This window comes from Aplidium turbinatum, chromosome 10, assembly GCF_918807975.1.
Source record: "Aplidium turbinatum chromosome 10, kaAplTurb1.1, whole genome shotgun sequence".
NCBI classification, from domain to species: Eukaryota; Metazoa; Chordata; class Ascidiacea; order Aplousobranchia; family Polyclinidae; genus Aplidium; species Aplidium turbinatum.
The window spans coordinates 16,345,046-16,371,489 of record NC_137481.1 but is presented as its reverse complement, the minus strand read 5'-3'; the positions used below and the strand labels follow the sequence as shown (position 1 = coordinate 16,371,489).

At 38.2% G+C, this 26,444-nt stretch overlaps 1 protein-coding gene across 1 annotated transcript; it reads left to right on the top strand.

The window, feature by feature from the left end:
- Nucleotides 1-601: 601 nt before the first annotated feature.
- LOC145778099 (translin-associated factor X-interacting protein 1-like) lies at nt 602-15,758 on the top strand. The gene is made up of 15 exons (XM_082589513.1): nt 602-1,715; nt 1,910-2,056; nt 2,313-2,489; nt 2,564-2,692; nt 3,110-3,246; nt 3,637-3,781; nt 5,775-5,972; nt 6,983-7,082; nt 7,679-7,820; nt 9,261-9,414; nt 10,163-10,283; nt 10,759-10,842; nt 11,129-11,271; nt 12,891-13,016; nt 13,654-15,758. Exons 1-15 carry the CDS (start codon nt 1,587-1,589, stop codon nt 13,846-13,848), a joined length of 2,127 nt encoding a protein of 708 aa, XP_082445639.1. The 5' UTR covers nt 602-1,586; the 3' UTR covers nt 13,849-15,758.
- Nucleotides 15,759-26,444: the final 10,686 nt, after the last annotated feature.

The following is a 26,444-nucleotide window of genomic DNA, read 5'->3' as shown; positions in this document are numbered from 1 at the left end:
GTCAATTCCAATCTTTGACTTATATTCACTTTATTGGATTTATGACCAGGGCGTAGACTTGTACATCAGCTCCATTTTTTTTTGTTTTATCCTATTTTTGTTTTTTATTGCCTAGCTACAAGGAAATAAAACACATTATCATTTATTGTACTTTCCATACAGGTGTCAATTGTTGATTCTCATATTGTTAAGTGTTTGAATTTTACTTATTAAGCATTTTTTTATTAAAAAATCCCAATGAGTATGAACATGTCGCTTCGTTTTGAGGTGGGCGGGCGTGGATCAAGCTTGGTAAAATCTCTCAATCGAGAAAAAGATCGAATACTGAATGATGAGCTAACAGCAAAACAACTTTCAAAACTGAAAAGAGAAACTAACGCCAGTTTAATGGCAGATTGGGCTGAGAGCTTAGAAGAAGCAAGCGCAAGAAAAAGATACAAGCAAAACAAGAAAGATATGAAAACTGAATTGTCTTTTGCCACTAAAGCTGTGGTGGCAGTTCGAAGAGCAGCTTTGCGTACACTATTAGAAAATGAACATGACATGTATGAAAAAGAACTTAACCAAATTGGAAAAGCATTTTATGTTAAACGCATTTGATTGTGATTCACGTTATATTGCTTTGTAAACTTACGAAAATATTATTTCACGCAACTTTATCTTTGCAACTCAAACCTTTTCAATGTGTTTATGTTTGTGTCTGCAATGGTATATATTTTCTTTCTGCATACTTGATTGTGTTTTACTTGCTTTTCAGTCGATTTGTTCTGTAATGTTATGTACTATCTTAAAATATTTTAATCTGTTATATTGATTGTCAGAAGTTGATATGGTGTCTCATGCCAAATGGTCATGTCACTTAACAATACAATTCTTTTGATATTTTTGATAAAAACAGTTAATAAACTTTTGTTTTGTTGTGTCAAGTTGTGCTTGGTGTCAAAAGATTTAAAACATGAACGAAATTTTTAGCATACTTTCAGCCTTGTAGCCAATGTTATCAATTGATTACATAAAAAATTGCAATTAAATGAAATCAATTTCTTAAACTAAAAATCGTTTGTATTCATTTTAGCAGTATTTGGGTACAATATATTGTACTGACAAAACTATAGGCAATGTGTGATAGTCGTATAACATTTTGACTTACGGTAGCCTATTCATTCTTTCTGCAAATATAAAATAAATTTTTTGTAAGTGTTGAGTTGTTTTATTCCTTTCATGTAATGTATGTGCTAATTAAGTATATACTTTTTAGCATAGCATTGACCACTGCTGTAATCCATGTCTTGAGATGAAGTACAAAATTATTTTCTATCTCTTTGTTACTTAATATAATCTCACTTGTACATATGCAACATTTTAGATATAAACTGGATTCGGAAGTGATAATTTAGTATAATTTTTGCAGGTTATTTTGTGTTTCCTCATAAAACTAATTACAATTATATTTTAATTTCACTGCAATAGAAATTACAGTATACAATTATTTAAAAACGACTGAGAGAATGTGTTAGAATAATGTGCAGCATATTGTAATGTAGTCAACTTTTTTTTTATAAAATAAAGTGTTTTAAGTTGAAACAATGGCTTTGAAATCCCCAAAGCTCCCACCAATTGATCCGCAATCGAGTGGAATGAATTCATTTCAGGATCCCAGCAATTCTCATAACAAAATTTCAACTTCTTACAAATTATCTGGTGATAATACAAAGGTATGCGCCTACTTTTTATAATAACTTTGGTATTTACACCTATGTGTATTTGTGTAAGAAAAATTTTGTCATCACAGGATTTAATATGTTTGTGATGTGTTTTGTGTTTATATAGCCTGTTTATTTTTTTGTCATTGAATAGCATGCAGTGTGCGCTGTATAAAGATGTTTATTCAATGTCATGTATGTTGCAGCATATTTTACCAACTCAAGACAGCTTACAACCTAACCAAGACACGAGATCGGGTGAAATAGAGACTTGGCCGGCTTATGCAAGCCGCTCTGTGTCAGATACTGGTTTGATTGCGAGAAGTTTCAACAATGATCTCACTGCTATCAAGGTTTGTTTATCTTACTTAAAAATCGGCAGCATTCCAGATCAGTTACTTGCTAATTACATCATTCACAATTCGCAAAAATGAACCACAACAGGAACAGCCATACTATACACAAAGCTCACTGCTTGCAGTTTGAGCACTTTGGTAAGATTGGCGGAAGTACCACAATCACAGCTTTTTACGTACGAAAAATGAAAAATATTTGTTTTCTATACACGCCAAGTGTCACATAAGCAGGCTACTTGATTTTTTTTTTCAGAAATCGATTGTTCCAAAACCAAAATTCCTCTCAGCTTTGGAAGCGTATGTTCGAAAAGAAATAGTACAGCTTGGATGTACAGATCCTAAACCTAGTGAATTGAGACTCCAAGCTTACAGAGAAGTGTTTGAATATCTCATAGAAGATTTCAAAACTTACAAACCTCTGTTGTCTCAGGTAAATTTTGTTTTTTTAAATTTAGTTTTCGCTGTGTTTGCTTTTGGATTCATTTTGTTTGTTTATCCTTGCAGATTAAAAGTGAATATGAAAAAATGCTGAGTCATTACCGGCAAAAGATCAATGACTTAGAACCATTGAAAGCGATGTTGGTCACAGTATCAGAGCAGTGTGATCAAAAGATCTTGAAAATCAGAGAAGAAGTAAGTTTTTAGACGTAAACACAGGTTTAAAAAATGGTTAAGTTTTTGTATCAAAATCCAGCTAATTTTACTATATAGCCTACCTATATGTATGCACATTTTTCCTGTATGCAAAATATGGAAAAGAGTTTTTGATATTGTCATTCTACACCTATTTGCTCGCATTGACATTTTGTTCTGTATTTGGAGATGATGTATGTGGTTTTCGAAAGCGTTGCTTAATCTAAACATAAATGAATGATGTAAGCACAAATAAAACTCAATGTGAAATATCAACTAAAATTATATCTGTTTTCCTTGACACGAGATGACTACCATACTTTTAATTTAACTTTTTTCGACTGTGATCGCAGTGTATTGCATATTGTCATAATGGGCGCAAAATAGAACATGATTATTAATCAGCAACCTTAACAGGAAAGGCAGGAAATCATGTTGCTCAGAAAGAACAAAATGGATCTTTTAAGACACATCGATTCAATGAGGGAAAAAGAAAAATCTCTCAAGTCTCAAGTTGAGAAACTGCAGGAGCAACTTTCAATCGAATATAAAAAGTAACTACAACGTAATATAATGTAATAGCGATCATAAATATTCTTATATGCAACATATGAGTTATAATGGTAAGCAGCTTTTGTTGTCTATGTGGCTACATCAAGAAAGTGTTTGACGTACATACTGTACTTCCGTGGCTGTCAGTTCGATCCTCTCTGACAGCCTAATGGATCTTTCAACAAAGCGTATAAATCAACGCTAAGTACAATGAGATCGGCTTCATTTTCTTCCGTGCACTCGATCTGAAATAATTATATTGAACAACTTTATGTATTATCACCATATGATAGGCAACACCTTGAAATTTAAAATTTTCGTGATAAAGCTGATCAAGCGTACCTTGTGGGGTATGCAAACATCCATCATTAGGATATCCCCTTTCGTCATAGATACCGCAACGAGTGCGACATGAGAAAGTTGCTAATATCAGACATGAACGATCTGAGGCACCAACAAGAGGATCTGAAGCGAGCGGCAGGTCAAGGCGCCATTGATGTCGATGATGATCCCATTAGACTAAAGTTGTCCCTGAAGGTGAGTTCACTTTACATCAGGAGTGTCCAACCTTTTTGGCCAAAGGGCCACATGTAGTTTACGAATGGTTTCGCGGGCCACTTGAGTATTTACTGCTAATTTGTAATCTTAAAAATGACTGTCTGATAATTTCTAATTAAAACCCTCACACCCAAAGTCTAATCTTGGAAATGTGTTTGTAGCCTACATTTTATGGGTTATATAAGAAGAGTGAAGTTGGTTTTAAAGTGGTTTAAGGTTTTTAGTTGAAAGCAAGCCAGCAGCAAAGCGTAAAAAATGTCAAAATGGCAATTGACCCTTCTGATATTGCCGGAACAGCGGAGTTGCGCGTCCCGTAACGTATTGTCCGGCTGTCCCTAGGTTCATCCACGAAAAACTAAGTAAGTGCTGCCGAATAATGATGTCACGAAAACTGCCAATCTATGAATCCTCTGATCTTTTTCTTAAGAAATAATTTTTTTCATAAAATTCTAGCAATAGAAAGTTTTGAACTTCTCTCGCTAAAAGCAAGAAATATTGCTGATTGACTGACTCTTGAAGCACCAGTACTATTGTGTGGAAAAGGGTGGACGTAACAATGTGGAAAATGTGATGCGTAACAATGTGCATTGTGATACAATAAAATTAACTTGAACGGTTGCGCACCCCATGCACTAGGGATTATAGAGTAATAGAGAAAGAAAGCAAACAATAAATGCCAATTTATCGGAATGTAAGTTCGCCATAAATTACGTTGGCGATTGAGTTGATTATATAATATATGTCATTTCGAAAAATATCACACGGGCCACTCAGAACTTTCTCGCGGGCCACAGGTGGCCCGCGGGCCACGGGTTGGACGCCCCTGCTTTACATGAATAGATTTACGTGTTTGCCATAAATTTAAAAACTGTTAAAAACTGATTCTGATTTGCAACTCTGTGGTGCCCCAGATATTATTTTTACTTAAACAATGTATGAAGATATCATTTTCAGCCGGTGGTAACCCACTGCTGAACAAAGGCCTTTCTCTTTTCTTGTCAATCTAGTCGATCGTGTGTTTTTATACACCAGTTTGTTGTTCCACATTCTTTGTTAATCTCGTCTCTCCATCTCGTTTTTGGCTTTCCTCGTTTGCGTTTATTTTCCCAGGGTGTCCAAGTTGTTAATTTGTTACTTCAATTTGTTTGTTACTTCATTCAATTTATGTTCATTTGTTCTAATGTCTTGCTACATGACCTGCCTATGACCACTTTAGTTTTTGATAGTTATCACAAATCCGGTAATTTTGTTTGATTTCAAATCCATTCAGCAGTTTTTTTGTCTCGCCGTGTTAAACCCATCATACTTCGTTCATATACTCTTTGCATTGATCTTAGTTTAAGAGTTAACTTTTTCGGAAGGTTCCAAGTTTCCGCGCCATATGTAGCCTAACAGTTGGATAGGTCGTAGACTTGTTTTTTGAGAGGAAGGGGCAATTTTGACTTAAATTTTGAACTTGCTCTGCCGAAGGCTTGCCAACCGAGTGATATTCTTCTTGTCTTTTCATTCTCTTTGTTGGGGTTAGTTGTCATTTTTTGACCAAGGTAAATATATTGATCAACTCTTTCGATTGTTATTCCATCAAGTGTAATATTACTACCTGCTTCTGCCAATATATTAAACATGACTTTTGTTTTGTTCATGTATTTATTCTTTTTTCTTCGGGGAGCTTGTTTAATTTTGACTTAATGGTGATAATAATTTGTGAAAAGAGTTAGTTCTTTTCCTTTTTGATAGCAACTTATGCCCACGAGACATGCTATCTTCCGTACAATTCCTGTTTTACAAGTTAAGACAAAGTTTAAACATAAAAAAAAACTTAAAGCGTTTTATATTCAGCGACTTGATTCTCGAAACGTAGCGTTTATTGCGCATTTTTCTGGATTAAAATTAGTTTGAAACAAAGTTTTAAAATAGTTTTTTGTTGTCAAAAATACTTCATTGATCAACCGAAACCAATTTCTATTCTCAGGTAGCCAAGGCAGATTTAACGAAGCAGACAGAACAACTGACCCGGATGCAGGCTGATTATGGGGACGTTGTTCCAAGACGAGATTTTGAAATGCTTGAAGCTAAATTTGGAGAGCTCGACGAAAAGAACAACTTGCTTTCTTCTGACTTTGCGCAATTGAAACAAGATCATGACACTCTGCTCGATGTTCACAAACAGGTGAATAGCTTCAATAGCAACGAAGAAGCGTAGGTGAAACGTCATATTTATCTCAGCGCATGTTTCGATAGTATTGTACCGACTTCTCTTTTTTGTGCTTTTGGTATTTGTGTGATCTACTTAACAGGATGTAGGCTTAAACATGTATAGGTGGTGAGTCTCATACTTGATCCAAGCATCGGGAAATGAGAAGATAAAGTTCTCATTATATTAAGCCTTCGGCACTAACGTGAGTAGGGTGGCCAGTTCCTTTCTCTCGGCCGCCTTTCCTTCAGCAATTACGCCCACCCAATTTATTACACCCTGGGTAGAGGAGAGCGGTGTTTTGCAACAACCAGCTTAAGCGGGGAGTCGAATCAGGATTGCATGATTGGAAATCGACAGCCTTATCCGCTGCGCCATCCCACCGCTAAACATGCATACGCTTAGGCTTAAAAATAGTACTACTGTACATAATTTGAACTTAATGTTCCAACATAATTAAAAATGACACTATAATTTATGCAAGAAAAGTCTTATGCTTCAGTGATAATGTGATCAAATTCCGGCCACGGCTCAAATACATCTCTGTTCTGATTATATAAACTCTTCTGATAAATGATATTCTGGTAGTGATCAGACTATTTTTAACAAACTATAGAGGCTCTAGTTTCGTGCTAAGCCGCAGTTACTCACTGATAACAAGTAAATCAAAAGAAAAATACTAAATTATCATGTTTGATTGCTGAATTGTCGCAGCTAATACTATGGTTTCTGCAACCTATACCACTCTGAAATTTTTCTAAACCACTTTTATAGCAAGAATGATATTTTGTAGTTGATTTTCCAAGAATCTTTTAAAATATCAACCAACTGAAGCTTGGATGTTACTAAGGACACTAGTACGCCTTGACTTTCTCATTTTCACTCTTCAAAATTAAGAAAGTATTTTGTTCAAACTGAGTAATAGTGTACCTGCATTTTCTTAGTTTATATTTTCTCTTTGCTCAAAGCACACGTTCAACTTTCAGGTGCTAGATCAAAGAGATCAATTTTACACCGAAGCTGAAACGCTCCGAAGAAGCGCCACACCTCGACCAGAATGGGATAAATGTGGTGATGTTATCCCAGGTAAGATGTGGTGGCTTATAGCCTACCTCAGGCTGTGTTCAACCGCCCATGAATTTACCAATTTTTCACTGAAGCGTTGTGTTGTTACAAGTATACTGTGTTGGTGTTGCGACCGTACCAAGTTGTTCAACTTATTATTTTACTGCGGTGTCAAGCAATGGTCATGTTTTTTGCTTATTCCTGTTTTTCGACTTTCATTCCGTTTGCAAGTACGATTTTGTTGTTGTAATGATCAGAAATAATCGTTCGCCCCGATAGCTCAATTGGTTAGCGCGTAACTTTGTGAACAAAGAAGCTCCAAGATTAAGCGGCTCTGGTTCGACTCTTGGCGTGTGCGCTTGAGCAGCGCATTCTAAGGACTGCTCTCCATTCAGCGGCACCTAATGGATGGAATAACTCCCTGGCAACAAGACTTCAACAATCGGAAACTTCAGTCTGTCACTTTCGGTAACCGGCCCTGCGTCAAAAGCCCCTGCAAGTATGCGAAACTAGCAGGAATAACCTATCAAGGCTTAGTCAGTCCGAGGATAAAGATTCAAAACTAAACCAAAAACATGCTGAACCGGTTATAACCAGTTTCGCATTCTTGCCTTCAGCTGGACCCGAGCATTGGGAGGAAGTTTCATTCGGCAAAACGAGCGAACAAATATTAGAAGCTCTGCTCTCAGAACTGAAAGCCGGCAGTCCACAAGGTCCAGATACGTTTGACGGGAAGGGTGTCGGCGAAGAAGTTCCCAAGTATGGACGATAAGCGCCTTTTGAGAATTATAATTTCTGTTTTGTGCTTGTTTTAGATTACCGATCTTTTTAATAATTGTGTAATTTTTAAGTAGACCGTGCGTTCCGATGAGAAATACAACAGGATAAAGTTATTACGCAGTTAGAAAGTCGATTGCTGAGTTTGTTTTGAGTTGAGCGATTCTTGAAGCCTCAACTAAAACCAATCTGCAAGAAAGAACTGGGGAAAGGGGAGAAAAAGAAGAAGCAGAAAACTGTAAGACTAGACAATAGAACTAGATTAGAACAAGGATTTAAGATTGTTCACCAGTAACCAATCAGGTAAAGCAAGCTTTTGTAGAATGTGTAGTATTTTTTCTCAATTTCCCACTGGTTGAACAGGATAATCAATAATCATGTTTTTTTGGATTGTTTATTACATTGTTGTCCAGTTTGAGACAGAGTTGATCGAAAGATGTCGCCGGAGAGCAGTTTATCACATGTGTTTTAGCTATTCAGGCAGAGATTACTAATTCCAAAATAACAAGGTTTTAATGGAGTCGCTTCATTGCACAGCAAACATACAGTGAAGTAACAGCATGCCATTATTTCAAGTTAACAAAACAAGCATTTTCACCTTTTTATGCATGACTGCACTTGTTATGTAAGAAAGTATTACGCAATCTTTTCTTGCAAAATATTTTTTTTCCTAATAGTGTTTTTACAGCAGGCCTATTTTTACATCCCTGTTGAGAATTCCACATAAACAAAAATGTTAAGATTTCTGTTTGTTTAAACCAATAAAATAACATTATTCCATTCACTGGGTTGCCAGGCTTCGTTGAATCTATGTGACAAAATGTGTAACTTCATCAGAGGCATTGCAAATACAGAGGTTTGTAGTGTAATATTGTCACCTGTTGAACTCTAAAGTTAGGTTTACTGGTTTTCTTGCGATTTTTTTAATTGACAGCAGAACAGTTTACAATATAACTATGACAAAACTGATTTTGCAAAGCCCAAAAATAGACACAAATCAACAACTGATGTCATGTTTTGCTCTTCTCTGAATCTCGTTACCAAAAACCACCGAGCCAAAAACTTATGTAGTTATAGGAAATATTTATGCCTCAAAAATGACATTGTGATATTTTTTAAAACAGTCATTTCTAGAAATACAATGCAAGTTTAATGCAAAAACAGCGCAAATGTCAAGTGTCAAATTGGTATTGTTTATAAATTGCTTTAGAAGAAAAACTGCACACTGCGTACTGAAGTAAAGGCTAAACAAATGACTGTACTCACTAGTATTGCAGATATGACTGAAACCAGTTTCCTTCATGTTTATTTAGCCTAAGCAAGCAGCAAAACTGTTAATTAATCGCTACCTTGTTGTTAACAATGTGGCGGCCATTCATGCTACTTTATTGACTCATTCTTTTAATGTGTGAACATATTCAGGTATCTGCGATATGACGGTCCCATCAGAAATCGTCAAATGAAAAAGTCTGATGTGTCAGGTCTACTCAAAGACATTTGGGCGCAAAAAGTAACCAGCGATGCCCAGCGTGGCAACCGAGAGAAGATGACCGATTTCCTGCACACCTTCTTCTTGGTAAGTCAATCTCCAGTTTCCAAAATCCGCCATTGTTACATTGATTAAACGCCCGCGAACGTTGAATCGATGTAAAAATGAAAGATTTCGCTGACCTGGTCAATCTATTTTGATCACACGCGTTGTCACTCGACACTTCCTTAAGTTGCGCTATTTTTACGTGTTTGTTCGGTGTTGTCCGATAAACGGAAATGAGTGACTGAGGTAGGCTGACTGATGGCGGGTGGCTGAGGTAGGCGAGCAGCCCACGCACTCGAACGGTGAGTTCCCAGCTTTGCGCCGATGGCCAGATAGAAACCTCCCTTCTCCAAACGCGAACATTTTTGCTGAATAATTTCTGAAAAATGTAATCGACGAAATAAAACGATTTATAACAAATTTGAGGCTTGTTAATTGCCTCAATTCGGTTGTGCAAAAATAGCCTATTATGTTATGAAAATTTCGTCGCAGCACTCTGAGCGCAATAGTCGCCTAAGCTTATACGAATCACTGCGTTCTTAGTCGCCTTGATATTTCGACCTGTACTGACATGTAATTGTTAAAACCGACCATCGTCATTGTTGTTGCTATTAGACCCCTTCTGAATTTAACTCAAATTCTCCGTAGCGACCCTAACCGTACTGCTGCATACGTGCCGAGGATCTTAGCTACAGCAGGTAAATGCTTGTGTCGCGTGCCATTAAGAATATCACCCAGTCACTACGGTTGTTAGCACTGCTGGATCATCGCCGCTACTTGCGATTTACAGGAGAAATTTAACAACTTTGAAGAGTTGTCAGCGGAATGGGGATATTCCTTTTTGAGCGCTCTCAACCGGTTTGCCGATGAGCCGCATATGAAGATATTCCTAAAGATCATCAACAACGAAGGTTGGTGCTTCCGATCGTTACGAGGGAGCTCGAAAAGTTCTGTTCAGACATCGGAGGGGTAAATGCTGAGACACGGGCCCGAGGGAACGTCATGTAAAGAATGGTTGAAACCTATGTGACGGTTGAACTCATACTATCACATGTAATTTCATAGTAAATTTATTGATACATTGTTTAAATATACAAATTTTATCACATGGAATTCAGTACCCGTACTTTTTCCTGAAATAAATAAAATCACGGCCCTTAATATTTTGAAGGATTCCCAAGGGATCCATGTCACCCAGTTTGAGATCCATTAGCTTCTGCTCTAGTTTGGTAGATTTTCAGTTGTTTATTCCTTAGATCGTGTTTGGTGGCTTACTTGAACTAAGCTTATTATTCCGGTTTGCTTGTTTCTACTCTTTAAAAATGTTTGTCTGGCGTAATAATGGCTTTTATGGACTTTATCAAAACTTTCAACTTATAAATGCAGCTACCGAGGATCTATATTACCGCGAGATGGATATCATCAAGAAATTCATGGTTGAATTGGAGAAAATAGACCCCCAGAAAACTGGTAAGTTGGTTGCTTCACAATAAAAGGACAGTCAATGCACAATTTGATTTGTTTTTTGTTTGACTATCAACATCATCAGATAATATCAGTTGTGTTTATTTAATTTCATTCTACTAAATTTAAAAAAGTTAAATTATGATTATCAAGTCATTAATTTGAAAACTTTATTTTTCATGTTTACTGTTAAAGTTGCTGTGTGTGACTACACGTTGGGGCTACAAGGCTCTATCATTCAATGGAGCGTATAATATGCATGACAGGTAATTAAATCATCGAAACTTTTCAGAACAAGTTACCCAAGCTCAGTTTTCTTCTGCTCTAACCAAAGCGTTTCCACTCAAAACAGAAGCGAGTATATCTGCTTTACTGTCTTCTTCACTTGAAGAGTTGGAATACGCGCCCGACAATACAGCTCCGATGGAGTACCAGGTATGGCCAAAACACGTTAATTTTTTTTAAATTTGCAGTGATTACTTGTTTGCAACGAGTTATTTTTACACTGTGCTGTAACCAAGCGCTAAGTAGTAGTAGTAGTAGTCCAGTTTTAATCCGGTGATGCCCCCGTTACCGAGAGCGGCCGGATTCACCTCCAAGTGCTGCAATCGCCTTCACACCCTGCCTCCACATCGATCTGTGTTATGACGATTTATAGTTGGTTGATGGCAAGCCTTCAAGTACCACCGAATGGAGTGGAAGGTCTGCGTGTCTTGGATGATGAAGCCAAAGACTGGCTGCTCATTAGTAGCCTTCCAGCATAGTCCAGAAACATCGTGAATCTGGGGTAGTAAAGGATACCCCCTTGGGCCTTGGCCCCAGTGGCTCACACGACGATGACAAGCAATAGGCTTACTCATCGGAACATATTGAGGTACAGTTCATAAATGGAGCGTTTATCTTGCACTTGCTTGTTTTTTCCCATCACGCCTAAAAGTTAATTTCAAACCACCCTCGTTTGTTAATACCGAAGGGTATTGTACTATTAAATCAGAACACATTAGGTTTCACAAATTTGTAGTAGTTATAATTGCCTCCTCATTTCGACATTACAACACCGTATTTGCATGCGGTGGCAGTATTTTTAATTCAGTTTTGTTATGTACTGGTATAGGCTAAGTAATAGGTATGCAACACGTCTAGACTTTAAGGATCATAACAACTTAATATTAGGGCGTTTTTATTGCATTAAAATCGTGGGAAATTTGCACTTAATTTTAACAAAAGTTGCATTTATGCACAAGTATTTTAAAATTATTAGGGTATGAGATACTCGAAAGGTTCTGTTGTAGTATAACCCAACAACTTAAGACTTTCTTTTCTATACGCTATCGATCATGCATACATTTTGATGTTCTTGAGATTTGGAACCTACAACACAGCATTTCGCTGTCAGCTCCTGCAGAGCTGTCAAATTTAAACGACAGTGAGTTACTCAAGCGATCTATTTACATATAATGCCAAATATTTCTTTGTTATGCAAATCAAAGAGAATAGAACCATACTAGAAACAGTTTTACGACATGTTTTTTAAAACACACCTTTGCATTTTGCGCAATACTTGATAAAAGTTGCAGCAAAAAGTTGCATGTAAAATATAGCCTAAATAAGTTGCAAAAAGTTACAATATAAAATTTCTACAAACAGCTTAAAACTTCATACTACATAAATTCTGAGTATTTAGAAAGCTGTCGGAAGCTGTAAAAAAAGTTGCAAAATCTTGTCCTACTTATTATACATTAATATTTTGGGTAATGCCATGGAGTGTGGCCTAAACATGTTTTATAGACAACTCTGCCGAAGATTATTCTTAGCGAAGAGCAATATTACATTCTGTGGCCTGTGCTGCTATGACTTCGTGATCTTAATTTGGTAACATTCTACGTTTTGTTATTAACATGTTGAGTTGGCCTGATTCAAAGGATAAAAATGTATAGACTTATAGAGCCATTGTAGGTTACGCAATGAGTATTTTAATATAGCCACGTTTGTTCAATTTTTTAAGAACATCAGAACTTTCAGAACATTTCCTTTACATGTACCCGGCTTTACAGGCTCTGTTTACCGAGGATGAAGAAGGACACACCGGGCCGTTTCTAAACCTACTGCGACAACAGGAAGAAGAAGAATGTAATGCTTACCTTATGGACATTTCAAACCAACTTGAGGGCAACGAGCGAGTAAGAAAATATTTCTTTGACCAAATTTTTAGCTGTTTCTCCATCGACATATCCATTTACAAGGTTACACAAAAGTTTTGGAAGAAATAATATCTGTTTCCCCTGTCACAAAATTTTGGTACAGAAAATGATTTTGCGAAGCAAAGTAGGCCTACATGACAAAATATCCAATGTAATCAAGCTTAAAGTTTTGTACCTCGCCAATTGTTTTCGCAAAATCAAGAAACTTCTTTCCACAGATAGATGGGTTGTTTAGGTTTTATTTAGCGCGTTTGGAAAATCTGGAAACTGTCATCCATTTTTCACAACGCTTTTGACCTTACGATGAATTTAACTCTCGCATATTATCACTTTTAAAATTAACCTGTGACGTTTCATAAGTTTTAAACAAGGCAGAAGAACTGACTTATAGCCATCCTATGATTATAATTTTTGCTAAATATGGATGTACCGTAGGCTATGTATGTTTTTTGCAGACTGCCCCTATATTTTACCTCAAACTGTTTGAAGCAAGCTTATACAGTAGATACCATAAACTTGGAGACTTTTACCGTGTTATAAGCTAAGATGGATAGAGAATGATTCTTACACCCACACACAACCTAGTTTTACATTACAAAATTACATTCTATTTTAGATTTCTATGAACGAGCTGCGCAGTACTCTAATGGTCATTGATCCAGCTATTGATCAAGCATTGACGATGAAATATCTTGAAATCGCGTTCCAGTGCGATGTCGTGGATCTGGATGACGCAGAACCGATAGAAAAGGAAGTTTTGCTGAATAGGCTTAGAAACGGGGGCTGTCATCGCGCAGGAGCGGTATATTAGCGATGACATTACAGCTGGTTCTATCTAATGTAGCCTACAGCAGTTGTTGGTCACATCTCGAAAGGCTTATTTAAGCGAAGAAACTTTCAGTAAAAGTGTTGCATCAACTTTTTGCGGACAACGGTAGTGAATGTGACCTCCTTGCAATGGTCTTCCATTTCCTTTTTGCGTGTCTTTGCCATTGTTCTTTAGTAACAATGTAGCCATGGGCGAATGGGAGGCTAACTTTTTCATTTTTAAAACTTTTCTTTTTTAGCTATTTAAAGCAGCTGATTAACACAGTGGCGTACACAAAAATAATTCAGGAATTGGAAAAGTTGAAATTTATGTTTAACATGCAGCTACGTTAAGCTGTATGATAGGCTGTCTTGCTTTTAATCCACGGAAACAGGTCATTAGGGGAGACCGGGGAGGGCTGTTACAATTTTCAGTAAATCTAAGATTTCTCTTTCAATATTTGCACAAAGTTGCTGAAAATTTTACGTAATCTTGCCACATCAGCAGTTGTTATAAATACAACATCAAAATTTAACAAAGTTATGTTTACAGGAAAATATTTGCATTAATATATCAATGAGTCAGTTGTAACAAGTCACCCCAGTATCGGGGCAACAACAGATATTAGTAGAACTTAAAAATGTAATCAACTATTCTAAATAATACAAAATTGTTATTTGAGTACCAAATTAAGCACTTTTTCCAGTTGGGATAAGCAAGCATTACACTGTGTAACAACTCACCCCAATAGTAGTTGGCTGAATAAGATCAACATATTTCAAACATGTGATACTCAGCTTTAAAATATTTATAATGGATCAAAGGTATTGCACTTCACGTCTGATTTAACTTTGAAGCCAGTTAAATATCACTCATAGTTTTGTAGCAATAAAATTTTCTTTGACAAAGCAAAAATTTACTTTTCATACCCTAAAACAGTTTTTCATCAATAATTTTCTACTGCAGCCTTCAAAACGGCTGAAGCTTCGTTTGCACATGGAAACTAAAAACCTGAAAAAAAAAACTTAATTCCAGCGGTTGATGTGAACTAATTTAATAGTTAAAAGGATTGTAACAACCCTCCCTTGTAATAGATCTCCCCGGTCTCCCCTATATGTTAAAAAATCTAGGCCTATAATTCTAGGCTACTAATGATCATATTGAGCACGATGGCTAATAAACATATACAAAGCAATAAAAATTAAGGTAAGCTATCAAGCTCAATTGGGGTTGACACCCAAGTCCCATTGTGTACGCCACGGAATTACTCTAAAATGGACTATTTTGTTTTGGTTTTCGTATTTTACTAATTCCACACAACAGACTTTTCAACTGCTGCGTGCTGATTAGTAAATTATTCTTTTGAGGAATGTTACGCTGGTTGTACTTTGTTTTCAAATTGCAAGCTAATTTTTATTGAGAGATATGTTTGTTTGTAAGTGCAGAAGCCTACTAACTTTTTAAAGTTAGTTTTTTTTTCTTTTATTTTCAAGCATTTTCAAAACTTTATATGTAAAAGCTGTGACTGCGTTTGCTTTCTTGCGCGTTATCGCGGTTTGGTTCTGAGCATTTTCGGTAACGTACGTTTTGTCGCTGGTCTACTTTTATCCAACTTTTGTATTGTTACTGCATTTATTACATCTGTTGTGATGGCTAGAAATAAACTCAAAGCAGCCTAAGTTTACTTTTTTGGAGGAGTTACACTATCGCCACCGTGATGACATTGTTGTTGCAGCACGCATTGCAATTGTTTTTTATCATTCTCCTTTCTCATCAGTTGCATAGAACAAGTTAGTAAATGCGTTGTTTCTTGGTCTTCATCGTAATCAGTGGCGAGTCGTGGTCATGGCCAACTCAACGCAATTGAGACAGTTTCGATTAGACATTACCCTACTTAACGGCTTGAATTTTTATTATAGGGGTAAGCCTATAGGTCAATTTCTAAGCGTCTTAATTGTTGCCATCTGGGCCATGACAAGACATGACCATTGACCAATCATTCATTTTCTTATTGCAAAATTTATGTAAGTAGAGCAAAATTTGTAACTGAACTTATTAGCGGCGCGTTTGCTTTCAGATTAGATATGTAAGCACGATTTGTCCACCCCGTTAGCTCAGGTGTTAGCCTAAGTGCCTGAATCAAGATCACGCAGCGCTGGTTCGGCTCTCGGGATGTGCGCTTGAGCAACGCATTTCAGGACAGCTCTTCATTCAGCTGCAACAAGTAGATGGAATAATTTCCCGGTAACGACATTTTAACAATCTCAAACTTCACTGCCAATCTCGGTAACCGGCCCTGCGTCAAAAACTTTTACAAGTAGGCCTAAGCGAAACTACCAGAAATAACCTATCGAAGACTTTGTCAGTCCGAGGATAAAGATTTAAAGCAAACCAATTATGATGTGATATATAAGACTTTGCAACTGAACCCAGGATGTAGGCTAGTCTTGTCATGCAGTCGGTATGTTTTAATTATTGCTGAAGCTGTCATCAATAGCCATACTTTATTGAAAACTTAAATCTTGGCAAGAAAAAACAAAGAAAAATTTAAATTTGCCCCTTTGATTAACAATTTCTGACGTGGAATCCACGAGATGATGGTAAAAATTTAAAACTCTTACACGTTGACCGACGTAGAATTGCATACACCATGGGCGTACGCTCGTGGTCCGTGTTTCAGTAGGCCTTGCTCTGCTATACTTGTTGAATCACCGCAGGCGTTTGAGAATTTTTCACCGATGCTAGATTGCCGGATGGAAGACGGACGATTTCATCCACTAAGGTCCTTAGGCTACCTAATTGTAGTAACGGTTCACTGTCTTCCATCTCAAAATTTGCTTCCCATTTATTCTGTCTTTCATACTACAGTTTAAATAATTAACACGTAATTTGCCTATGCTTGACATTTGTCACATCAAGAACAGGGAAGAAGCTGACTCGATGACTGACATATACTGTAGTCTTTCGCTAGTTCTTGTCTGTTGTGATATTTAGATTGCTATGGTGCTGTTTTATTCGTAGTCTATTGTTTATTATTGTACCGTAACCTACTATTCTTACAACAGACGAAATACAAGTTTTCTCTCCCCATACCATAACCATCCTTTGCCTCCCAGAACAGCAGCAGTCAATAACGACATTTCCCAATTAATCTTACGCCTACTGCTTATTCGAATCCACTAAACAGAGACAACTGTCAGTGCCAAAATGTCATGTAGGCTAATATTTGCTCAACAGAGCAGTAATCAACAGCCTAAATTAACTTGTCTTGCATAAGAGTTGAACTAAGATTGGAACAGCGGAACAGAATGGAACTCAAACCAATTATCAAACTTGTGACCATTTACAAAATAGGGGCCGAATAACTTTCTAGGGGTGTAGTTTAAATAAGTTTAACACGCATTGTGAGCTAAATTAGATCTTAAAATTTCTCATACGATAAGCATGGACTTCTAAATAGTAGCATCTGGACTGGAAACTCAGTGGGCAACAGTAGGCCAAACAGTTGGTACAACAGTTGGCCAACAGCCAAGTAACTAACCCTGTTGGCCAACTGTTTGACCTACTGTTGCCCACTGAGTTTCCAGTCCAGATGCTACTATTTAGAAGTCCATGCGATAAGCCTACAAGTGATTTAACCCTTAGGACCATGCTTTAGGCCAGTGTTGTACACGTCAACGAAATAAATTGACGGCGTCAGCATCAGCGCGAATTGCCTAAAACCTTTACGGCGTAAAGTAGCCTACTGCGTCAGCTCTTAAAGAAATTGACGGCGTCAGCGCTAATTTTTAGCGCTATTTTAGCCAGGGTCTCACAGAACAGAAGTATTTCAACCAAGTTTAAGCTAACAATAGCTATAAATAAACAGCAGGTAACTTATTATGTTTTGAGACTGTATTAGTGTATTGTAATTAGGCCTATAGGCCTACCTGTTTGGCCTATTAGTTATTTCCTTGTAGAAACACAAGCATTTCAAAAGGTTTGTCAGATAATCTGCTGCGTTTGGGACACATAATGTCCTTTCCAAGGAAAAAACACGCGTTCCACAGTATAAGCGCTGGATGATATTCAGGCGCGGATTTATTTACGATAAACACAGATTATTTACGATAAACAAAAGCCCTTCTGTTGTCAGACGTAATAAAAGCCTTCGTATCCCCTTCTTTAGATATCCCTGGGTCCGCGACTGCTTCGATGGTACCAAAAGGGTCCTCCAAAACAAAAAGGTTGAGAACTACTGGACTCTATTTTATAGCATATCGTATAGCCTATGTCGTACGGTAGTAGCCCATCATTGTTCATAGGCCTACCTGTTATATCTTTTTTTTTTCTTTTTAATTGATTTTCAAATTTTCTGGCCCTCCCCGAAAAAAACTCCTAGATCCGCGCCTGATGGTATTGGTGTGTTGTATTTCAAAAACAAATCTTGAAAACGTTTACTCGGAAAGGTATCACTGTTCCAAGCGTGCTGTGATGGTGTTGCATATTATATATAAATCTTTTAACTGGGTCCACTGCATCAACATCGGGGCATATAGAGCTCTTGAAGTATATTTATCTTCAACCTCCGAGAAGAGATGACATTCATTGATTTTTCGCTTCTCTCTCTGGTCCCTCGTTCTCGATACTGCTCACGATATGAGTGATCACCATTTGGCAAACTTCTTCCGCTTGTATTCCAGGTAGCCATGCCAACCAACGCGAAAGCCGGTAATTCGGATGAGTCGAGCTGGTCAGTAGGCCTATACATTGTGAAAGTCTCATTGTGAAACGAGATTTTCCATGAAAACAAAAGATGGCGCATAGCGCGTGACGCTTAAAATCGGTAAAATAGTTGACAGCGCTATCACTTCCGTCAACTAAAAAATAAATTGATGGTGCTAGCCTCAGCATCAACAAAAAGTTGACGCCGTCAAATTGGCGGCGTCAACGTACAACACTGCTTCAGGCTTACAATCAGTGGCTCCGAGAGGGGGGGGAAGTCGGGCCAGTTTCTCCCCTAGCAAAACATTGTAAAGGAAAAACGAGTAGTTTTTTGTTTTTGCACTTTTGAGGGGGGCCCATTTTTAGTACTAAAGTAAAAATGTACCAACTAAGTAATCAACAAATTCTTAAATGAAGTGCGTAGTTCCAAGTATTTCTCAATCATTGTAAATGTCACTCTCGATGCTTCTCGTCAAGAACAAATCAGTTTCGTGTTAAGGTAGGCGATGTTGAACAGCTTCAAGACGTAAAATCTGAAGCTGAAATGATTTCTGTATCACTGAACGGTTTCGATTGTATTGATAGTTTCAACTTGAAAACTGGTGCTGTTTTAGCTAAGCGAGAACTATTTTTGCTTGACAACTGAATCTTAACTTCAAAATCTGCGTTGGCCAGGCATAGGATGTTGTATCCAACATAAGTTATCTGGGAAAGTTAAAAGGTATCAGTCTAAGCACGATTAAAGAAAGTAAATCCTGTATATTTTTTGTTTATGGATCATCATCACCATCAGTCATCATCTCCGCCTGTAGCAGATGCGCATCAACATGAGTTATTTGCTTCCAAGAATGGCGATTTGAGCTAGCTTGCCCATAGTGTCGCCAAGTTGAACCCGGTCCATGATTGGATGTTGTCTTGCCATCGTTTTGGTTGTCTGCCACGTTTTCTTTTTCCTTCTACTTTTCCTTCTGTGATTCCGAATTGTGATCTTTTAGTGTGGCCAAACAGTTTTAAAACTTTTGATTTTATTATTGCTGCAATTGGATGTAATTTTGTCATAGTTAAAAGATCTTCTGTTTTCGTGTGGTCAAGTAGCCTTTTGTTGGTCATGCTTCTCATGATGTGATTTTGGAAGGTAGTGAGTTGTTTCTTTATTTGAGTTTTTTGTATATGGATGTTGTTTCTTAGGCTAAATCTAGTTGGAATTCATAATGTTGTCTACAGACAGCGTTGTTCAAATGTCTTATCATTTTGGAGTAATTGATTATCTGTAAGCTTGTGGCATCTTTAAAGTTATAACCCAGTCAGAGAAAAAAAATTTGAAAAATCTAAAGTAAGCTGTCCTATCATCTTGCAAAGAAAATTGACTTCGAGAGGGTAATCAAGGCGTGGTGCAGTCAAACCCAATGCTTTACATTAGGGAACGTTCAAATATTACGTAACGCTTTTTTTCCGAATTTTTGACCCCCCCTCCCCCATGTAACGCCAACGTAACGCTTTTTTCAATCCCCCCCTCCCCCATGTAACGCTTTTTCAGTACGAATTCAGCACAAAAAACTACCATTCCGTACTCGAAAGCGTTACGTAACGTTTTGCTTGAACCCCCTCCCCCCCAATGTGACGCTAACGTAACGCTTTGCATAAACCCCCCCCCTCCTCCTCGAAGGCGTTACGTAATATTTGAACGTTCCCTTACCCTTTTGCAATTGAAGCTCTAAAGACGTTTCTTAAATGCATCAAGTTGGAACCAACAAGAGCTTGATCGGAAGCTGAGTCAATGCTAAAGTAGCCTACAACGAGCAGTTTTAAATTTGTGACTGCTTTGCATTATGTGGATTACAGTCCTAAATAAGATTCAATGATGAATGTAATGAAATTAAAGGAAGATGTAATCTAAGTAAGAGAAAGCTGAGAAGAGTAGGCTACTACTCGCAAGCTAAAGTTGCAGTGGCAATTATAAATTTAAAAGAAAATGATTTTCTTTTCCTGAGGACAGAACGCTTTTATAACTCCACTTAACTAGCTGAATCATTCGAAGGAAATGTATTCTACCGTACATTGCAAAGGATTCGATAGTTTTTGGAATCGACAAATGTATCAACAAACTCAACCATATCGTTGTTACAGACGGTTGTTCGCCTGGTCAAACGTCATGTAGAAACCGTTCGGGTCTACTGAATATTACGTCATGGAAATTCCTAAAACATGAGCCAAAATTGCACCATCGTCCGTAAGACTCGTGTCAGACCGGTTTAAACCTGTTTCAGTTTGAGACCTGTTTGGACATGAAATATTGCGTCACGAACTGCTCTCGTGCCTTTGAGTTATCACAAATTTTTCTGATTCATTCTCGAAGTTGTTTGTTGGAAGTCGGTCGCACATTTAACTGGTTTATTTGGTGCTTGCTAACTGGACAAATTCTCCGTCTTTTATCCAAGTAATCTGTATCGTAGTGACAGTTTTGAGGTGTAAGGCGTTGCAGCAGTCATTTCGATAGCCGCGGGCTAATTTTACAGAAATACACTTTAACCAGTTAAGTGCGTAATTAAATTTCGCTGGTCGACCGCACAGTGCGGAATTATTTTTCGCAATTTTAAGTGGTTAATTTCAATCGACTCTGACACTTTTTGTGTTGAAGCTACAGCAAAACAATCTATTAATAAAATGTTCAGTTTGAAATTATCTTTGAAAATAGCTGCAATATGATGACGTCATATCAATGACGTCATAATGGCCTCATATCAATGACGTCACTATCATCCTCATCTGAACTTGAAGCAAGAAGCTCATCAATATCTTCTTCAGTCATATCAGACAAACATATTCTTTTACGCCTAGAAGCCATAATTTAGCTATATTTATGTACCTAAACTTGTGGTTATTCTGAAACGTTACCAAAAAGTTATCATTAGCTTTACAAGTAGGCCTATACTTGCTTCCCTTTCTCAATCTGCATTCTGTGCTACGCCAGGTAGCCTAAGCTATATTTGTTAGATAACTCTTCATTTGCACGCAGTTATACCAATTCTTGGCTAGAACATTGCCAATAACAACCAATGTGTATTTAGCCAACCGTGAAATATCTAAAACATAGAAATCTAAAACTTGTTTTTATAGCGATAAGGGACAAATGAGTTGAACTATAACTGACTAATTTATAATGTAAATCATGAGAGGAGTGGAGGCGGCATTAAATCTTGCATTAATCCTCTTAAATCTATGAAAACAAAAATTCTAAAGATACAGAGATTGAGAATAAACCTTTAACGTGATAACGCAACAACTTCTCATACGAAAAAAAAACAAAACGTCACAGCTGCACAACGCTTTGTAGTGAGACCCCGCCTTGACGTGATATCACGTCATACGCACTGTAAGGAAAATTTTCCATGACGTGATATTCCGTCATACGCACTTAACTGGTTAAGAAAAGAAGTTCAAGTGTGTGTTTCTTCGGTCATTATATACAGACGAACGGATTCGGGAACTTTATGTTAAAATTTTCCCACGAAGAGATTATGGTTTACCGCTGTGACCATAAAAAATAAAAGACGAGTTCTTGTCAGTTGGTAGGTCAAGAAGAAATTAAAGCAAGAAAAATAAAAAACGAATTTGTTAGCTGGTAGGCCAAGAAGCACTTGAAGGCATAAAAATAAACGACGTGTTTGTTGTCAGCTAGTGCAGAAGAACTAATTAGAAGTACAAGAAATAATAAAAGAAGATTTGTTGGTTGGTAGTCTACACTCTTACAGAAGCAAAGAAAAGTAAAGACATTTCTTCTCAGTTTGGTACTGAAGAAAAATAACTTTGACAATCATTGGCAAGAAAGAAGATTAAAAGACAATCCATCTGTGCTTGTAGATTCAAGTGGAAGAATCCAAGCAAGTTTTGTGGACTTTAGGACTTCATACTCGTACAGCTACGGTATCGTGCATTTAAATTCTTTTTTGTATTTTTACTGTCTTTGCAGTTAAGTTTTTTATAACTACTGTAGCCTAATAATTTTGTGTGTTTGTGTAACTTAATTTTTTTAATTGTTAAATTTAGCCCCAACAATTAATATGTCTACACTCGGTGGCGACAAGGACTCGACCGCCGTAGACTCGACTGAGTTTAAGCCTGATGATGTTCTTTGCGGTCGGGCAGGCCATTCTGGGGAGGGACCCAATAACGATGAGGCTAAGTCAGTTCGAGAGGCCCGGCATCTTAGACGGGATATTTTGACTCAAATTGGGGAACTTTCTGTAGCCCTAGGTTCTTTGAGTGATAAGCAGGAACTGTTAATTTTTCGATCTAACTTATCTACTTTAGAAGAGGAATTACGGCATTTCCATGCTCTTTTGACTACAATCTTTAACTCTGCAATCTTGGCAGAACTTCGTGATAGGGTAGATCCCGAATTTAACTTGTTAAAAAATAACTTTGAACAAAAAGAAAGTGAGTTCTCAGATATGTTGGATGCTGACATACATCCTGAGGATAGCGCCTCAAATGTAAGCACTAGGATGTCTAAGAGTTCGTCTCGGATAGTTGCACAAATTAACCTACAGCTAAGACGAGAGGAGCTCCAGATCCAAGCTGAGGCCGAAGCAAGAGCTGCTGAGGCTATCGCGAGAGCTGAGGCCATACGAGCTGAGGCTGCCGTGAGAGCTGCTGAGGCTGCCGCGAGAGCTGAGGCCGAAGCGAGAGCTGCTGAGGTCATTCGAGCTGAGGCTGCCGCGAGAGCTGAGGCCGAAGCGAGAGCAGCTGAGGCCGCCGCGAGAGCCGAAGCTAGAGCTGCTGAGTTCGCACTCAAAGACGCTCAGTTGAGGGCTGAACAACGTAAAGAGGTAGTTTTAGCTGAATATCGATCAGAGGCGGGCTCCCGGCGTAGCTCTAGGAAGAGCTCTTCTAGGCATTCCAGAAATGAACATCAATCGCAGTTTAATTTACATAACCTTTTCCAAACGCCCGTTCAACCTGTGAGTGGACCAGGGCAATCCACACGTTTTCCAGCTGTTTCAGGAGGTCTTGGGGCCGCGGCTAAGGGTCTTCCGAATGCTGTAGAGCCAAGGTCTGCGAATTACAACCGAACTTCTCCCCCAGAGCGTACAGGTCACGGGGCCGCCATTAGTAGTAATGCTTTGCCCCCTTCACAGTTCTCTGCGCCGCTAGGTTTTGATCGCCCAGCTACACGTAATTTGGGTGGTTGTGAGAGGCGTATCGCGTCTGATCGGGCTGTGCATGTGACTGAGCTCACTCAGCCCCTTAAGGGATATAGCTTGTCTTCTCCCGCTAAATCGAGTTCTCAACAGCAGGATTGCTTTTTTGAATACCAAAATAGTAGGACGTTTTTCGATAAGGCGGCCTTGATTGGTTACGATGGTAATAATATGCCATTTATCTTCTTTAAAAATCGTGTTACGGCCTTAATGGCAGCTTCGCCCTTTAAGGGGACTTGTTTGACTTTGTTACAAGCAGCTTGTGTTAGAACAGCTGCGCAAACGATTGCTAATTTGGTTTCTGACACCCCTGGCTTGTCAGAGGAAGACAGGATAGAAATGTCGTTAGCTCGCTTGTCCCAGCGTTTTGGGGTTCGTGGAGGTCTTTTTGCAGAACCGGAAATTAGAAAGTATCGCTATGGTAGCAAATTGACTTCGACCTCTTCCAGTGATCTGAAAGAGTTTAAAGATGAATTATCGCAGTGTTTGCTTTACGCGCAAGCTTATGGTCAGCGTGACAAATTGGAAGGACGTTTTGTTTTGGATTTGGCTAAGCGACTCCCGTTTGACGCTAAGCAGCGTTATCTTGACTTTTTAGGTGATCAGTATGGTGGCACTGATGAGCCTACTTTTCAGAGTTTGTTTGAATTTGTAGTACGGGAGGAAACGCGTAAGTCGACTGATTTTAGCATTATGCTAATGGGCGATTCTGGTGAGTCGCAGCAATTTAAAAAGTTTGGCAAAGGAAAATTGCCTTCATGTCCGGTTAGGCAGACGTCCGTAAAACCCCATGATGATGTGATGTCAGGGAGTTCGCAGTACTCGACTGTTGTTGGCGCACCGCGCGGTGGTGAAGCCAGACGTAAAAACCTACCGGCATGCATTTGTTGTTCGTCACGTGGTCAAGTTGAATATCATTTTTTGTCTAATTGTAAAGAATTTTTGCGCTTGACACCTAAAGATCGGAGAGATGTCATTGTGAAAGCTGGCAAATGCTTGAATTGTTTGCGCCAGCATATGGTTAGGGATTGCGTTCATGCAAATAACTGTCGTAAGTGTGGGCCTAACAACGATAGGAAACACTATTTTCTTCTGCATGATTTTTATGTGACGTCACGTGATTCTCTGGATTCGGTTGGGAAAGATGATGCTCGTGCCAGAGTTCCTGTGCGTAATGTTAAGATTGGAAATGTTAAAGCAGCCTTTAACCGCGTTACTGCTGCTCGTGTTTTGAATCCAATGACTGGCAAATCGAAGTTGGTGTATTGTCAGCATGATCCTGGTTCGCAGTTGACGTTTGTTTCGAGTGACTTGGTGTGTGAACTTGATCTTAAACCGTATGATAATGCGTCGTTTAAAATGGATACCCTGGCTGGTCAGAAAGCTACTTGTGCTGACCTTGTCAAACTCAACATCCAGTCGTTAGAGACAGATGAACTGTTTTGTGATATAACTTCGGTGGTTAACCCAGCTTGGGCTGATGATGTTAAAACTTTACCGCATAAACAAGATTTAAATGGTTTCCGTCATTTTCATGACGTGAATATGTTTCATTTGAATGATTGTAGTACTGTAGATGTACTGATTGGCAACGACAACGCTTATTTAATGTGTGCAAAAGAAGAGCGTGTGGGTGAAAATCGTAGTGAACCACATGCTTTGCTCACTCCTCTCGGTTGGTTGGCTTGTGGTGGTAAGTCACCCTTAGATGAAAGCGTTGCTAAAGTGTGCAGAGTGCAGACGTCTTCAGAGTCGGATGTCATCTCTGGCTTTCAGCGTAAAATTGAGTCTCGTGATATGGAAATAGCAGACCTGAATAAAGTCATTCAGGATTTGACGTTGCAAAATGAAACCTGTGAATTGTCTCGCAATGATAAGTTGGCTAGAGAACTTGTTGAACCGAATATTGAGTTGAAAGATGGTCGATTTGAGATACCTGTTCCGTTGAAGGAAGATATTGATCTACCTAACAATTTTGTGTTGGAGTCAGATAGAGTTGCTGCTTTAAGGAAGAAAGCTTTAAAACAACCTGAACTTCGTGATTTCCTTACTGACACCATGAAAGATCTTAAATCAAATGGCTATATTGAGCGTACTGGTGAAGCAGGAAATGTCAAGGGATTTGAATGGTATTTACCATACTTTGTTACGTCACAATTAAAAAAGCGCATTGTTTACGATGGCAAGTCTGAATTCCGAGGAACTTGTGTTAATGATGTAATGTTTTCGGGTCCTGACTTGTTAAACCCTCTGGTAGATGTCTTGGCTAGATTTCGGCTTGGTAGATTTGGTCTCATGGCTGATGTGACTAAATGCTTCTTTCAAATAAAGTTACCTGAGTCGCAAAGGGATTTGTTTCGTATATTGTGGTTTGAAGATGATGACCTTGAAAATGGTAGGATGGTACCATTTCGTTTTTGTGTACACCCTTGGGGAATAAAGAGTAGCCCGTATATCGCTTGCTTGGCTATAAAGAAAATGATCGAGCAGAATCCCAGCAGTGCTGGTGAATTGACTCTCTGCAATATTGCAAATAATATGTACATGGATGATTTTATATTTTCGGCTGATAGCTTAGAGGAAGCTCAGCAAATCACTCATGAATCAATTGCTTTGTTTGATAGCCGTGGGTTTAAACTTGGTAAGTGGAGTGCTAACAAGGAGGCTATGATTGTCTTGTCAAATTTGGATAAT

Bases quoted from the DNA above. Each gene is read 5' to 3' on its own strand.
- LOC145778099 (XM_082589513.1), top strand. From the start codon at position 1,587: ATGGCTTTGAAATCCCCAAAGCTCCCACCAATTGATCCGCAATCGAGT. The intron at 3,247-3,636 runs GTAACTACAACG...CTTTCGTCATAG, and splicing joins CTTTCAATCGAATATAAAAA to ATACCGCAACGAGTGCGACA. The intron at 3,782-5,774 runs GTGAGTTCACTT...TTCTATTCTCAG, and splicing joins GACTAAAGTTGTCCCTGAAG to GTAGCCAAGGCAGATTTAAC.